Raw genomic sequence first — 16,046 nt, forward strand, 5'->3', positions numbered from 1 at the left:
CAGCTAGTTAATGCAAAATAAACTTAAAAGTTTTATGTTTTTTCTTACCTGATAAAAATAAGGATTAGGTTCAGACTCTCCCACTCCTTGAAAATCTTCCACATTGATGAGCTGGAAGTCGTAAAGCAGGCCAGCATTTGCTGTACTAAACTCTGGCAAGAGCTGCACGTGGGGTAGGTTTCCCAGATTCTTGTATCGCCAGTTGTAGAGGTTACATAAGCTTTCCAAAGACAACCCCCCGCAACAGGAAATATTAGTGATGCAAAATCTCCTTTTAATATACATAAGGGGGTTCCTAAGGAGCTGTGCTCTTCCTTTTAATTTTCATGTTCACCATTTTGCACTCATCTTTTTAGCAATAATGGTTTTTCAACTTGCCTCCCTGCTTCAAGTGACCAAAGGTCAGAAGACTTGATATTATAGAAATGAAGCTCTATTGTGTTCTGAGGTAAATGCTATCTTTACTCCTTAAATAAAAAAAATTAGGGAAGAGTCTGTAAATTGAGGAATATTTTGAGGTAATTATGAGATAGGGCCTGTACACTTAATGTAAGTAAGAACTGGTGTGTTTTCCTCTTGTTCACCTTTTGCTTTAGATTTCAAAATGATATTCATATTAACGATATATCTTCTGGGGGCATGGAGAAAGAGGAAGGGACCGTGAAAAGAAGCTTTAGTTTACAAGTCATATAAATTAATCTCAGTGAATGAAGTGCAGGAAATAACTCGGTCAGTTCACACGCCATGCAGAAAGCAATACAGGTGCTTTCAGATTTGTAGATGGCAGGTTCCTAGACAACAGAGAACTCTAGAGTCTCTACTGAATATGCTATCAAATAGTTGGATCGTGGAGCTGGGGTCCTTAAATAAAGGAGTACTTAAGGCTCCTTCACCTTGCCCTGGCTCTTCCTTGGGCATCAAGGTCCACAGTAGGAACTCCAACCCGGACAAAGCGAGTGAAGAGAGACTGCTCCATGTTTGAATACTTCTGAAAGGCCATATTCTTAATGACTGGAGGCAACTGGTGATGATCACCGATCATAATCCAGCGTTTCAGTCGGCTAAAACCATCTTGAGGGTTCTAGAAATGAAAAGTGAAGAGATGACAAAATATTCTGATCAATATATTGTCCTTTTAGTCTCTAATTAGTCGCTCAAGAGTCCCGCTATTTAAAAAACGGCTTTATTGGCTTACTAATTCTTATTCAGCAGCTCCACAGAGAGAAAGCTGGAAAATTTACAGAATGACTTGTGAACCACAAATACGTGCCATCACCCTTGTGACTGACAGTGGGTGAGGGAAGGTGGAGGGATTGAGAATGCAAGTGTGGAATTACCCTAATTGACAGGTAAGGCAAGCCAAAGGGGTCTGGGAGACTCAGGTCAGAATTAGGCAAAGGGTGCCCAAGCAGGGAAGTGGACAAATGTCAAAGTAGATGCTTTGTATTACAATTATGCCAAGAGCCAGTCTGAAAACCCCCAAAGCAGTAAAAATTACGTTTTTAATTTCCCATACTACTACTTCGATTTTCTACTTTACACATCTCCTTGTTCCTTGAAACATACCCTGATAAAACGCATGCCAAGTCCCAAATAACTTGGCTTATAAAACAACTTTTAGAACCCAATTTATCTATAAATTAAAGCAGTCTCTATTCTTAAATTGGGAATTCCACATTTTGTTTCTAATTCTTCCACAGTAAAGACTACTGTACGATAAGAAATATTCTTAAACATCGGTATTTAGCTCAGAAAAATTTAGGCATAAAATAAAGAAAAGCAATGTACTCAGTGAACATCAAAAACAATTCTAGAACCAACTCTAACAAAAGAAATGAAAAAAATAGCTCATCTACCCTCCAGACTGCATAACAATGTAATTTTCTTGATTAAAATTACTAAGTCTTTTCAAAACTTAAAGATAAACTACGAATTTTTAAATAGTACTCCCGGAAACAAAACAAACTACTAAATAACCAGTGAATAGATTAAAGGAAGTTTATAGGCTTAAAATAGAATAGCAAACATAATGAAGTTAAAGAGAATATATAATTATGACAATTAGCACCCCAAAACTGTGTAGCTTTTTGACACTGCCCCCCGGAATCCTTCTTTCTTTGTCTCAGATCTCCACTTCTTACCTGTAGAAGAAGGGGTATAAAAGTTTCTATCTCCAGGATCTGTGCAGCCTCTTCCATTAAAATGTTGTCATACTGAGAAATGGAGAAAAACGAAAGCTTGTCAAAAAGACAGCTTGAAAGCCAAACAACTACCACCATAACTATAACAACTATCCAAAAAAAAAAAAAAAAAACCCCAAATAATTTCAGATTAAAAAAAAATCATACAAATTATTCAAACAGAAAGTTCATGATCTTTTTTATCACGATGCCCCTGCTTTTTTAGTTCAAGTCTGTAACCGCAGGGAAGACCCCTGAACATACAATTCTACCTTGAAGAGATCCTGCATCATTTCTTGCACTGCATACCAATTAAGTTATTTTCAATTCAGTTCATTAAGTTCTACATAAGCAAGAATCTATTTATGATTATATATGAGGTCATTTCCATTGGTACTCTTACCCTAGGTAGCATTTTGGGGTATTTTTTCTCCCCTTATGAATCCCACCCAGCACTTGACGATCTACCTCTGTTACACTTCTGGATTCGGTCTGTCATCAAAGCATGCAATTTTGTCTTCAAAACTCTTTCTCCATTTCTACTACCACCACCACTAAAATCTAAGCCACTGCTCTGACTACTGCCAGAAGTCTTTTACTAGCCCCTCCCCTTCCTGGTTTACCTCCCCTAAAACACTGATACAACTGGCATCAGATCATGTCACCAACTGGTTTCAAACCCTTCATTAGCTTCCAATTACCTTAGGAAAAAAATCCCTGAACATGGCCTGTAAGAGATGTATTAATCTATATTAATACAGGCCTATATTCAATTTGGCCTGTCTTCCTCTCCTATCTTAAATGCCACATTCTCCTTTACTAATTCAACTTCAACCACGTTGGCCTATTTCATTTTCTTAGAAATGGCAAAACCACTCTGGCCTTAGGCCCTCTGCAATACTACTCACTCTTCATTTTTTGTCTGCTTGGGTCTTCCTCATTCTTAAAGTACCAGCTTAAAACCCACTTTATCCACATATTCTCTGACCTCCCAAGTTAAAACTGATTTCACAGAACTCTGTTCCTTTGTCTCACAGCACATCACAATTTGTAGTTCTATCTGTATATTTACTTGTTTGATGCCTGCATCCTTCCACTAGCCCAGTTTCCAGTAGCATCAGGCACTGCACATTTGTAAAATAATGTAAAATCAAGTCTTTCTTCAACATAAGGAAATTTTATTCTCTCTTTGATGATTACTGCTCTCCCATCTGCTCAATTCTCTTCTAGATCTATTCTCAACATGTTTTCCTTCCCCTCCACTTCTAATTCTGCTTGTTACTTAGTGTGACATCCTCTTCCTTGTCTTACTGGTAAAATACCTTCTTTGAGAATCTCACTAAGGACAAATTAGAGTTCCTTTGTTTTGTGTTTTTAAAGTTTTCTCCTCTTATTTTGTTTCCTAGGAAGGTGGAAGGTAGGAGCATATTTACTCTTAATGCTTAATTAACTCTTTTATTTTTTATTTATTTTATTATGATTATTTTTTCAGTTTCAGCTATCCTGCCAGGCTACCCTATTAACTCTGTTTTTAAATGAATTGTTTACATACACTATAATTTCTGTTACTCATTTTTACCAAACTGTGCTTGCATCTCTTTGTCTAAGACAAGTAGCTGACATGAATTTCCATTGGACATCCAAAGATGAAAGTTAAGGTTCAATTCTGTACTGTTATTGAAAATACCTAAAAGTATGTGGACAGGTGTCTTCTCTAGCTCTATCTGATGCTGAATTTCCCTATTACAAGGATTAATTAGGTCATCCTCATGGGAGCTTAGGAGGAGGAGTTCTAGGATCCACATTTTCTCACACATCCCTGTGTGGACTCTGAAGATAACAGACACGATATGCAAAACAGAGTGGCAGCAGCTCAAGATGGCTTAAAGAGCCTGCTCTCTGAAAAATAACTCTGAAAACCTAATGCAATTTAACTTACAAAAAATGTATCTATAGATTCTGCTTTTTAAAAAGTGATTTTAATCACAAAGCAAAATTGTGATTAAACCTCACAACCATATTGGGCATATTAAGGAAGGAAAAGACCACATGACTTTGTATGCATGTCTCCCCGGGGCCTGGCACAGGGTCAAAAGACAATGTTGAAAATGCAAATTTATTTATTTATTTATAAATAAAGATTTTATCTATTTATTTGACAGAAAAAGAGAGAAAGAGCGTAAACAGGGGGAGCGGCAGGCAGGGGGAGTGGCAGGCAGAGGGAGAAGCAGGCTCCCCGCTGAGTAGGGAGCCTGATGTGGGGCTTGATCCCAGAACCCTGGAATCATCACCTGAGCCATAAAGGCAGATGCTTAACCAACTGAGCCACCCAGATGCCCCTAAAATGCAAATTTAACATTCTTTATTGATACAGATAAAAAGAACACAGAAAATACTAAGAGTTGAAAGAATGGTTAATCAGGGGAGTAGGGGACTGCCCTTTCTTCATGTTAAATACTCTACAAGTTTTTAAATGCTTAAACTAGATGTAGGGGAAGTTTGATAAAAATAAAACTTCAAAATTAAAAGTATAAAAGATCTAAGGAATACTATCAGCGCTCATGCTAACTATGTACGTATAGCACTATGCAAGTAAATGGTTAATGGAAGTTTGATAAGCTCCAAGTCGTGTTTTTAAGAATATGATGTGAAAAGCTGCCCAACACCATAAAATGTTAATTATGATTGCATCATTTCCTTTGTTATTAAACTGATATGATTTAATATCAAATACAAAGCATATTGTATATGTCAGCTCCAAGAACAGAACAGTTAGGTGAAAAATTCTCACTAATAATTTGCAAAAGGGTAAGTTCACACCACTACCGTAAGTTCACAGTACCTTTTAAGAAATTATCATGCTCGTGCTAACCTTGCAGCTGAGGAACCTTCCATCCAAGACAGCAACTACTCTATCACCTTGAATTTATTTAGCACTTATCCTCCAGTGAGCTCACAACATTTAAAAATTGTCACTTACATTAATAACAAATGCTATGCTAAATTTGAATTCAAACCAGTATGCAAACCCTATTTTAAACAACAGATAAACCAACTGCAGAGAAGTTAAATGACTTGCATTAAAGTCAGAGTTTAGGCCAGTATCACTAGCAAAGTTATAAAGAGTCTGCAAGTTCAAATTTACTGCTTATTTATTACATTCCACTTTAAACGAGTCATGGGTTATCAGGCTCTCCTGTCTTTATCATATGATGAAATCATTTTAATATCTCATCTACAGTCTTATAAAGAAGTGTATTCCATATCCTTATATGGAAGGCCTTCCATCTACTGAATGAACAAGTAAGTGAGAGTGGATGTGTATTTAAAACATGAACAATGTAAGCATATAAATGTGTAATAGGTGAAAAACATTGTCAAATATTATATTTATAGCTTTTAGTTATGTTTGGAGATTTTTTAACATAGTGAAAACAAATCAAGTTGCTTTAACAAATATTAGAATTTGGTTAGACAATGATAGCGTTATGTTACTTAATGGACATATTACTGTTAAGCAGACTTCGAAGAATCAGACTTAGAGTTCACTAATCATATAAACATCAGAGGTTATCATCACTTTCAGAAGAGACATTTTTAAGTAATTATAAATATGAACTTCAATAAGAGGTAAGCCAATCTTCAAGGGAAATGGCCTTGGTAAAGGAAAGGAAAGGAAGAGAAAAGGAAAGGAAAATTTAAATAAATAAAAATTAAAAAAAAAAAAAAAAGGAAAAAGAAAAAGAAAAGGAAAGGAAAGGAAAGAGAAACCTAACAGGTGAATAGATGCTCAACTGAAGAATGAAACTGTAAGCCCCCACCTTGAAACCTAGCTTGACTAAATCATGTCGTTTTAAGGCAGCGTGAGTACAAGTCATAGCAATGATTTTGGCTTCTTTCACCAGGAGGTATTTAGATCTGTCCAGTCCGCTTCGAAGCAGTTCAGAAGCTCTGAATTCCTATGGGAGTGGGGGGTCAGTGAGAGAGTATTTTAGAAAAATAAACATGTTTCATGCGTACATTTATACAATCCAGTTTATCAGACTTAATTCTGGATTAACATAAATATATCATAAACTAAGCCTAATGAATCACAATTCTGTTCATTATTAATTAGGTACTAATTAAGTTCATATAATAACTGATACTCAAGCTAGAATTTGGACTGTTGTTTTATATAAGGTAAAATATTGACAGTTATCAACAAGAATACTGAATAAATATCTATCACCACGGTATCTACTCAAGGTCCCACTACGAAAACAGAAACTTTTTCAAATATTCATAACAAAGGGAATTTAATGCAGGGGTCTGGTTCCATAGCTGACAAAGGAGCACAAAAGCCAGCCAGGGAATGAATGGTTGAGGTAAGCCGGAGATTAGCGATAGCAGGAAGTTTGACTATTCCTATGCTAGGACAGATAAGGGAAGGAGGCAGTGTTACCAGAGCCCAGGGACTGGGGTACCAGAATAAGCTAGAAAACAATCACAGCATCCAGGCCAACAGAAACTGGAGCCATGGAAGAGATGAAACCCAAGACAACTGGTAGAGAAATATCGTAGCTTCTCTATTTCAGCCACCTTTTTATTGGCTAAACCCAGACAGAAGTCAGCTGATATGGGAGGCCAGGAAATTAAACCTCCAAGAATCAGCCCCACCTCTGACCATGCAGAGTCCCCCACAGAGCAGGGCAGAAGAATGGACAATAGATATTAAGCGAGAAGCAAACAAGCCCAAGCAGAGTACCTCATATCAAGTATTATAAATTCTGAACATTATGTCATACGTTAGATATTTTTAACATTTTTGTTTTTAAATAAAACATGAGAGATACAGGAGAAGTACTCTGTTTAAATCTCTCCCCACCCCCACCCAAGACAGCTACTATTATGAATTAAATGTTTTTATCCTTTTACTTTATTATAATCATAAACATACTCTAATAATGTTTTGTAGGTTCTAAAATTTTATTTATTATTATACCATATATTTATTATTCTGTACCCACCACCTACCTACCTACCCCCCTACCTATATCATACATCGGTATTTATTGAACATATACTATGCGCCAGATACTCCTCTAGGAAATAGAGATATCATCTTACCTAAAAGGTAGAAAGATAAAACAGACAAAGTTATTGCCCGTTTTACCTGGAGGAATCCTAAATCATCTTACTGAGGAATCTGAGACTGAATGTGATCCCTTACTGGCTCTGCTAGAGTCTTCAAATGATGTTTTCCACAGAGAATGATAAACGAGGAAAGCACGGGAGGTGGTTTATGTGCCTGGATTCCAGACATTTTCTTCTCTTCTTATTTTACCTTAATACTCAAGATAAATCAACCTGCCTAACAAAGCTACCACACTTTTTGCCACTGGTCAAAAAGTATGAAGAACTCAGAAGGGCCATGCGGCAGTCTCAGATTCCAATTCAAAGAAACACTGTTGACTCTCTTGAGGGAAGCGTTCCTTTCTTCAATGCTAGGACTTTTACACCAGAATAGTCAGAATAATGGGGATTCAATTTATATCTTAATTTTTACTCACTTCTTGAACTAAAACTATAAATGTTTTCAATAATCTCACTTAAAAGTAACAATCGGGTTTGTAAGATGTGAATATTCCACATTTACTTCATTGAAAACAAAAAAGAGCAACAACAAGAAAACCAACTAAACTTAAAGCCTTTAAAGGCAAGTTAAAAAAACCTGAGAATCCTTACCTCAAGCTGAGTGAAGATTTTCTTAATATGCCTGAAACATCCTTCAGCAATCTCCATGTCTTCTTCATAAGATCGGCCTTTAAAAATGGGTTGAGGGGCGTTTGCAAAGTACTCATGAAAAGGGAAGAAAGTGGAGACTTCCGTGACATCTGGCAGCGTATTACCTTTATTTTTCACTTTGCTGATATATTCTTCCCAACGAGACATGACCTATGAAAAAAAGGGATTTGAGATTAAGTTTCCTAGGTAACTATTATGTTTTAAATGACAAAATAAAAAAAAAGAAAGCTAGTAAAAATAAGATCTACTAAGTAAAGGGAAAGAAAAAGAAAAGCAATCCCTTACCTAACAAGACTATTTCTTATCCGAGTCACTGACATATTGCCCTTTTTAAAAAGTGACCTTTAAGATTATAGAAAAAAGTTTCTTTAATCAAAAATAGAAAAACTAGGGGCGCTTGGGTGGCTCAGTCAGATGTCCGACTCTTAGTTTCCGCTCAGGTCATGATCTCAGGGTCGTGAGATTCAGTTGGGTTCTGTGCTGGGTGTGAACCCTGCTTAAGATTCTCTCTCTCCCTCTGCCTTGCTTCCTCACACCGCCCACCACACACTCTCTCTCAAAAGAAAAAAATACATGTGTATATATAAGGATAAATAAAAATATAAATAATTTATAACTATATATAAACTGGAAAGAATCTCAGGGTCATCTATGGGACCTTATATCAGACATTTCAGATTCTCCATGTATACTCCAAACAGTATTACTGATGCTTAGAAAACAAACAAAAAAACTAATTCTCTGGACAAAGAAATTCTGTATTTTTTCATTATCTCAGTTTTTCTCCATAAACGGTAAGTCCCACTTTAGCGGCATTTTAGTAAATGCCAACCCGTCTTCCAGACCTTTACATTTTTCCAATTCTCTTTAGTATATTTACAAAGCACTTCTGTTAAACTGAGTATATATTTGAAAACTCATTTTATGACTTTTGTGATATAGTTCAACTACATACTGGTATGTTTTACTATGCCTCTACCATGCGGTTCCTGCTTAATCTCAATTTTGGTAATTCTCCCAGTCAGGGTTTCTCCAAGTGTGGTTCTTAGGCAGAACATCTGAGAGGCTAAATAAAGATGTAGACTCCTGGATGCCACCTCCTACTGAAAAAGAATCTCCGGGGACAGAACTTGACAATTTCCTTTCAAAATAACTTTCCCAATGTGATTCTTACATGTTGAAAATTGTTGATCTGCACTGTGAAGCTTCAAGTTCTTTTTTTCCAAATCGATTATTTAAGCCTCCACAAATTTATAGATTATTTCTCCTACTTTTAAAGGTAGTTTTCACTGAGAGCCTAGTGATTTTTATTTTGTGCCAAATATATATTTAGGCATGTTCTTTACTCCATTACTCAAAGTGATGAGTCCAATGCAGGCTACTTTGCAAGATAATTGTATATCTTCTCTGTGTCACATGAAACCATGAAATCTGATCATTTTGAATGGATTGAATTGGTCTGTGTATCTACTTACAAGCGTTCACCTATTCTTTCATACACATTTTAAAATTTCTATGTTACAATTTGGACTTAAAATATACAAATAGCATGAGTACAAAGAGAACAAAGTTATATAAAATTCTCCATTATACGATTATGCCTTAATCTGCTTAAAATTATTTGTAAACTAACTGACTATTAAGGTTTACTTTTGTTCATTTAATTTAGTTTTCTATTACTCAATGGTTTTCACACCTAAAAAATTAACCCTAACCAAAGCAAAAGCACACCTCTAAATTGAAGTCAAAAGAATTTTTAACTTAAATTCCTACTTTGAAATTAGTTCTAAAACATAATTTATTTTTGGAAATTTGAAAGGAGAGTATGTTTTTCTTCATTAGTTGATTAATATGAATAGAAGTAGGTTAGAGAACTGTACTTTGTTACCACTGGGTAGCAAGCATATTTAGTTATATTTCTACAGTAATGAAAACAAAGAGAGACTAGAAAATTTGTCAGTAGCAAGAAAGAAAAAAGAAAAAAATTTAAAAAGTAGCAACATTGGCCTTTCAGTGAATGAGTCATCAAGTGAAGCTATTTAGCCAAGAAAATCAAAGATAATAGGAAATACAAACATTTAATATTCACAAATATAGCTTTGGCAACAGCATACATTTTAATCTACTCAACGAAAAAATAGGCTTTCAAGAAGGATTTCAAGAACCCATCCCGGTTTCCAACTGAAGACCATATGATTTAAAAACTCTTAATTTCTTACCTGATATAAGAAGAAATAGCCTGCAGTTTCACAAGTATATGAAGCATCTCCTGGAACCCCTAGACTCTTTTGTAATCTTTTGACTTCTTCTAAAAGTTCTATTCTTCGAGCCAGGACATAATTAACTCTTCCATATCTAGAAATTTCAATTAGGCAAAAAAGCAAAATTATGTAATGAAGAGATTTTTAAGGAAACTGACAGCAAAACGTTTAAGAAAATCGTATAAGAAAATCGTAATGGGGTGGCTTGGGTGGCACAGTCAGTTAAGCATCAGGCTCTTGGTTTCAGCTCAGGTCATGGAAACGAGCCCCTCCCTGGGCTTCATGCTCAGCACAGAGTCTGCTTGAGATTCTCTCTCCCTCTTCTTCTGCCCCCCCCATCTCTCTCTCAAATAAATACATCAATCTTTAAAAAAAATAATAAAAACTATAAATGGCCAAATAGAAAAAAAATACCAGTAGAAAACACTGTTTATATTTAATATAAGTGGTAGCTCTTGGATCAGTGTTGATCTGCAAACATGTCAGTGGTCTGTGAGGGAGGAAAATGAACTGTATTACCAAATGCACCATTTAATTCTTTTTTTTTTTTTTTAAATAACAAGGTCTTCACAAAGAGGGAAACAGGACAGTGCCTTCTGGTGCTAGTTCATCTCATCACAGACCAAGAATACATAGTTTACAGATTGGCTGCTTTGAATGACCCGGTTTAACCTATCATAGAAGTAGATTAGTTCTAAAGGCTTCGGGAAGTAATTTTAAAATGTATTTGATCATTCTTTGTTATCCTAGCATGTAGCCAGGCACCTGAACCTAGTAGGTTCATAAATATTTGCTGAATGAGTAAGAAAACTGGAATTTGAGGAGTACCTGGCTCAGAGGCACGTAATTAAGAAAAAAGCAGTGAATCAGAATTCTTTCCACAATAACAAAGTGCCTCCTCTAACAACCTTTTAACATTACACAAAAAATAAAATAGTATAAACACTGCTGCTGTCATGTTTAAGGACTGGACAAAGAGAGAAATCTTGAATGCCCCACAGATCAGAAATTCACCTTTGAGGCAGCAAGAATGATGGAGAATAAAGGGATATAAAACAGAGTCTATGTTTTAAGAATTTTCCAACTTAGAAGGATATAAACGTTACACCAGGTAACCTTTTTCTGTTTGGTTATCTAGAGCTTAATATACTTTTTCTGTAATCAACACTTTGGTAATGAGAAAAAAACTGAAGATGCTTGTAAGATACCAAAATTCTTGTGATATAGGGTTAAATTTAAAAAGTAATATACAATGGAACTCTATGTACTATTTACTCGATTACTCTGTAAATCTAAAACTATACTAAAAAAATAAAATCTTAATTTAAAGAAGCAATGTATACAATTATAAATAATAGCATGTTTACAGATGATTATTAAGAAGACTAACAAAAAGTTGTTTTGGAGTAGTGGAATTATGGATGACCATTCCCTTTCTACTATCTCACAAAGTCTGAAAATTTTTCTTTAGGGAAAATGATATTACTCTTATTATGAAATGATACTATTTTCCTTTTTAATTACAACAAAAGGAGAGAAATGAAAGAGTAAGTCCAACCAAATGAGCACACACCTACTAAGAACCTGGGGCTTGGCTTATGTATCAGAAAGCAAAAAATATTTTTTTCTTCAGAAACTTGGTATTACCTTGGTATTTTAAAGTTCTACTGTTCTATTACAATATTTAAAAAAAAACTATAAATTCTACTGCAGTGTAATTATAATTACAGTATTTAGCATTTCACCAGCACCTTTATGTTCACTGAATGCTGGATTATTAAATTTTAGAGTCTAGACCACTTTTGTAAGTTGAATATGAGGAAATATTCACAGCAGGAATTCAGAGAAGTATCTCTGGCTAATCCAAAATTAAGAATCCAGAGCCCCAAATAACTTAATGGGTGTTTTTCTTTGCCCTATGATTTTTTAGAAGCTAACAAATGTCTGGTGAGCTCTCTGATAAAAGAACTCAAAATAGATGCAACATAATAATTTAATACTCCTTCAGCTCTTTTGATGTCTATGATCAATTTAGTCAAGGGCCACGTTTAATAGCCAAAGGCTGTATTAAATATGTGCAGCTGTCTTTTATGATGATTATCTGAAATCATGCTTTAAAAATGTATTTAAATATAAATATATGAACTATTACAATGAAAGTTTGAAGAGAAAACCTAAAATACTAACAGCAGAAGAAATCTGATTTGTAAAATGTTAATCACTTTATTTCATGTAATGTTAAATATAAAGTCCAGCTAAACAGCAATTAACTAACTGTCATAAGACTTCTAACCCCAAAGCTTATACTGTCATTAATCTTCAATCGTGTTTCATTAAATGAACCAACTTCTTAATCGATACCTAAAATATACACAAGTTAAATGTCTGGATGAAATGTGGAAAGAAAATCAGGTAAGCTAATACAGTTTGAGTTGGCAACATTAAAAATTACCTCAATAAGTAGAGAACAAATGGCAATTTGTAATTTTAAAAAGATGAACAAGATAACTCTCTTTACTGAAATAACTGTATTCTTTAGAAAAAAGTGGCATAAACACACAGAACTGGAGTTGAGGGAGATTATGACCAGACTTTTAGGTGAACTCCAAGTAGGTTATGCTAGAACCTTTCAGAATCAAGTTATATTATTCATGACACTTGTCTCTTGGTGTTTTTTTAATAAAGAAAAAGAAGGTTAAAAATTGTTTTGTATGTCATTTCAAGACTCATCCCCGTTTGCCCACCTGCTGAAATCTTTCTCTGTCTCCAGCTCTTCTTCCCCATGACCAAGACGCAGCAGGTGGCGCTCATCAATGTCTAAAGCCATGATCTTCTCAAACAACTGGTTCAGGGCCTGGAGAATAAAACAAAAAGGATAAGGATGAATTTTAATGAACCAGCAGCTCCTTTAAAAGTAAGGAAAACTAACATTTAGAAGGACAGAAAAGAATGAGCATTGTCCAGTCAGATAAGAATCAACTTCAAAACACAGAAAGAAACAAGTCTTACGTTAGGTCATTTACAATTTAAACAAAACAGTGTTTTTCTTGATTTCTGATATTGTTGCCTACATATATTTGGCCAACTGAATAACTGAAAACCATAAAAATCATCTAATCATTAAATATTTGCTTCTAATTTATGAAAAAAAGAAAGGCTTTAGATCAGTTTCTGTTTTCCCCAAATAGTAAGAGTTACTAAAATAATTAATAAACACACCAAGATTTCACTCAATCGAATATCCATGGGTTGCAGAAAACTGAAACATTTTTGTGGTTGGAGGACTCTCAGGCAGTGAGTGTGTAGGTGGAATATAACAAGAAGACCAAACACTGGAAAGATAAAGCGCATCATTCAAATCTTAGGCCAAAGGTCTAGAGTTCTCTATATACAACAATGAGCAGAGCACTTATTCATTGCAAACTATTCTGATGGAGGCCATCTAGAAGTCACTCCTTTCTACCTATGAAATGCTCATATTTAGGGTTCCCTTAAATCCTAGTATTAATTACCTAAAATCTGCAGTTACAGTGTTTTGTAGAAAGGCAAAAGTTTCATAGTGCGGAAACATAATGCTAATTTTAAAGACATCATTTAAAAATCAGCCAAACATCTCTCTTAACTACAATCAATCTAACCCCACCCATGAAGACAACATCCAGTCTTATAAATATCCAGGTTATATAATGTAAAAACAGATATCCTTTGCTATCAAAATTCTAGCAATTAGAGCTCAGATACTGAAGAAATTAACACAAATTTTCAGAAAAAAATTCCCCACTATCCAAACTTGATGCTCTCCATCCACAACCTGGGATCCAATGGATCAGACTACGTGGCATTACTCACTATCCACACTCAGGAACCACAAAGATTTAGGGAACAAAAAATACTCCCACACTGAACTCTCAGAAAAAACTGCAAGACTTCATTATGAATTAAAGTAATACTGAAGAATTGTTTGCAGTTAAGTATGCAAACGAAGATCTGACAAATGAAACAACTGTACAAAGCAACCAATCAACAATTTAATAGACATCACTGAGGATGGTATGATTATCGAGGATCATTCATTAGCAAACAACGAAGTCTTCGGTCATATTTGCAAAACAACCTTCTCTGTAATTATACTATGCAAGTCAATCATAAGTAGAAGATCCTACGGAAAGTCATTATCAAGTTATGACAAAACTTACTAAAAATACTATGTTAAAACAACAAAAGATGAATTACTCTTTATTCATCTTAAGAATCTGGAAATAGGTAACATTATTACAGATTAAATTTTACTAAATAGAAGAAAAAAAGGCCTTTATATAATTTGTATCTTTTATTAAGATAAAGCCTCAGTCAACCTTTTCCCTTGCAAAATGGTTGTAAGCCACCATTGCTTACAAACTTCAAAGATACAAAAAAAAGTGAATGAACTGGATAGCATTAATCTTAAAAACCTGTAGATTAAAAGTTGACAAATAACAGAATTAAGTGACATTTTGCATTCTAAAAAGCCAGTGCTTCTTTGTAGATCAACTCTTTCAAAGAAATGGCCAACTGAAATCATTAGTGAGAGAACGTAAGTACCTTCGGAGGTTAGACTATCCTGCAAGTTTCATGATGTTCTGAGAGCTGCCTGTCACGTTTTACAAAAGAGCTACTGAATGTTAGTTGTCTTACTCATTTCTATGATAGTTGACAGCTTTAGAAGAACTACCATAGCACACACATAGATGTAAAGATAATTTTTCAGATGTTATGTGAAAAAAGTTTGTTTTTATTACTTAGTTTATAAATGCCTTATGTATTGAATCTACAGCATAAAATCCATGTAATACATACTCATATGTAGACTTCATAAGGACATACAACTTAATCCAGTATTAATACATTTGAGCCTTAGTCTTTTGGTAATATTCGTTCTACTGAAGGATGAATAATGTTACCAGTAATGGTAATGCTTTCAATCCCAAAGTAAAAGGTTTAGCTTAGCATGGAAGATGGTGGGAGGTGGGGAGCAATGTAATTTAATCCAAATATTTACCATACATCCAGTATTCTTCTTAGCTTTCCCACATTTTGACCCTCTCCATTAGAAATAAAAGATTGTTTTATATTTTCATAATATAGTCCAGTCATGACCAGTAACAATCCAAGAGTGACTCAACAGCAAACACTATACTCATCAGCCTTCCAGTATTCTATCGTACCTATGATCAGGTTATCATATAAGCAGAAATCTCCACTGTTGTTTCTTTCATTCATTCCCCACTCCTTTATCTCCCCTACCATCCATCCTATATATGTGTGTGCACATGTGTATACACACACACACACACTCTTACCTGATTAGAATGAGTAACAATCAGAGTCCTCTGCTCTGGGAAATTATGGTAGATGTTGGATATGATTTGGACTGCAACGTCTGTTTTTCCAGTACCTGGTGGACCCACAACCTAAAAAGGAGATGAACACATATCAAACTACTAAGTAATCACATTGTTAGAAAATGGACATTCTAACACAGATAAATTTTAAAAATTGCTGGATGAGTTCAATAACGGAATGGACAAGATAGTCAGTGAATCTGAATATAGAGCAACAGAAATCACCGAACCTAAAAAATTAGCAGAAAGAAAAGATTGAAAACAAATGAATAAACAGAGCATTATGAATCTAAAAGGTCTAACATTTATGTTACTGAGGTCTTAGAACAAGAGGAAAAAGTTTATGGTATAGAAAAAATATATGAGGAAATAATGGCTGAAAATTTCTAAAATCTGGCAAAAGACTTAAATCTACAGACTTAGGAAGCTCAGCAAAC

General features: G+C 34.8%; 1 protein-coding gene across 1 annotated transcript in view; it reads right to left on the reverse strand.

Annotated features, from left to right (window-relative positions):
• Positions 1-16,046, reverse strand: part of AQR (aquarius intron-binding spliceosomal factor) — an 83,696-nt gene that overhangs the window by 12,056 nt on the left and 55,594 nt on the right. The window contains exons 23-30 of the mRNA XM_008702276.2: positions 15,568-15,678; positions 12,973-13,082; positions 10,187-10,322; positions 7,908-8,117; positions 6,002-6,139; positions 2,142-2,213; positions 894-1,081; positions 49-220 (exon numbers count right to left, since the gene is read on the reverse strand). Of these exons, the coding sequence (XP_008700498.1) occupies positions 49-220; positions 894-1,081; positions 2,142-2,213; positions 6,002-6,139; positions 7,908-8,117; positions 10,187-10,322; positions 12,973-13,082; positions 15,568-15,678 (1,137 nt within the window). The remainder of the gene's footprint in view (positions 1-48; positions 221-893; positions 1,082-2,141; positions 2,214-6,001; positions 6,140-7,907; positions 8,118-10,186; positions 10,323-12,972; positions 13,083-15,567; positions 15,679-16,046) is intronic.

Source organism: Ursus maritimus, unplaced genomic scaffold (assembly GCF_017311325.1).
Source record: "Ursus maritimus isolate PB19 unplaced genomic scaffold, ASM1731132v1 scaffold_35, whole genome shotgun sequence".
NCBI classification, from domain to species: domain Eukaryota; kingdom Metazoa; phylum Chordata; class Mammalia; order Carnivora; family Ursidae; genus Ursus; species Ursus maritimus.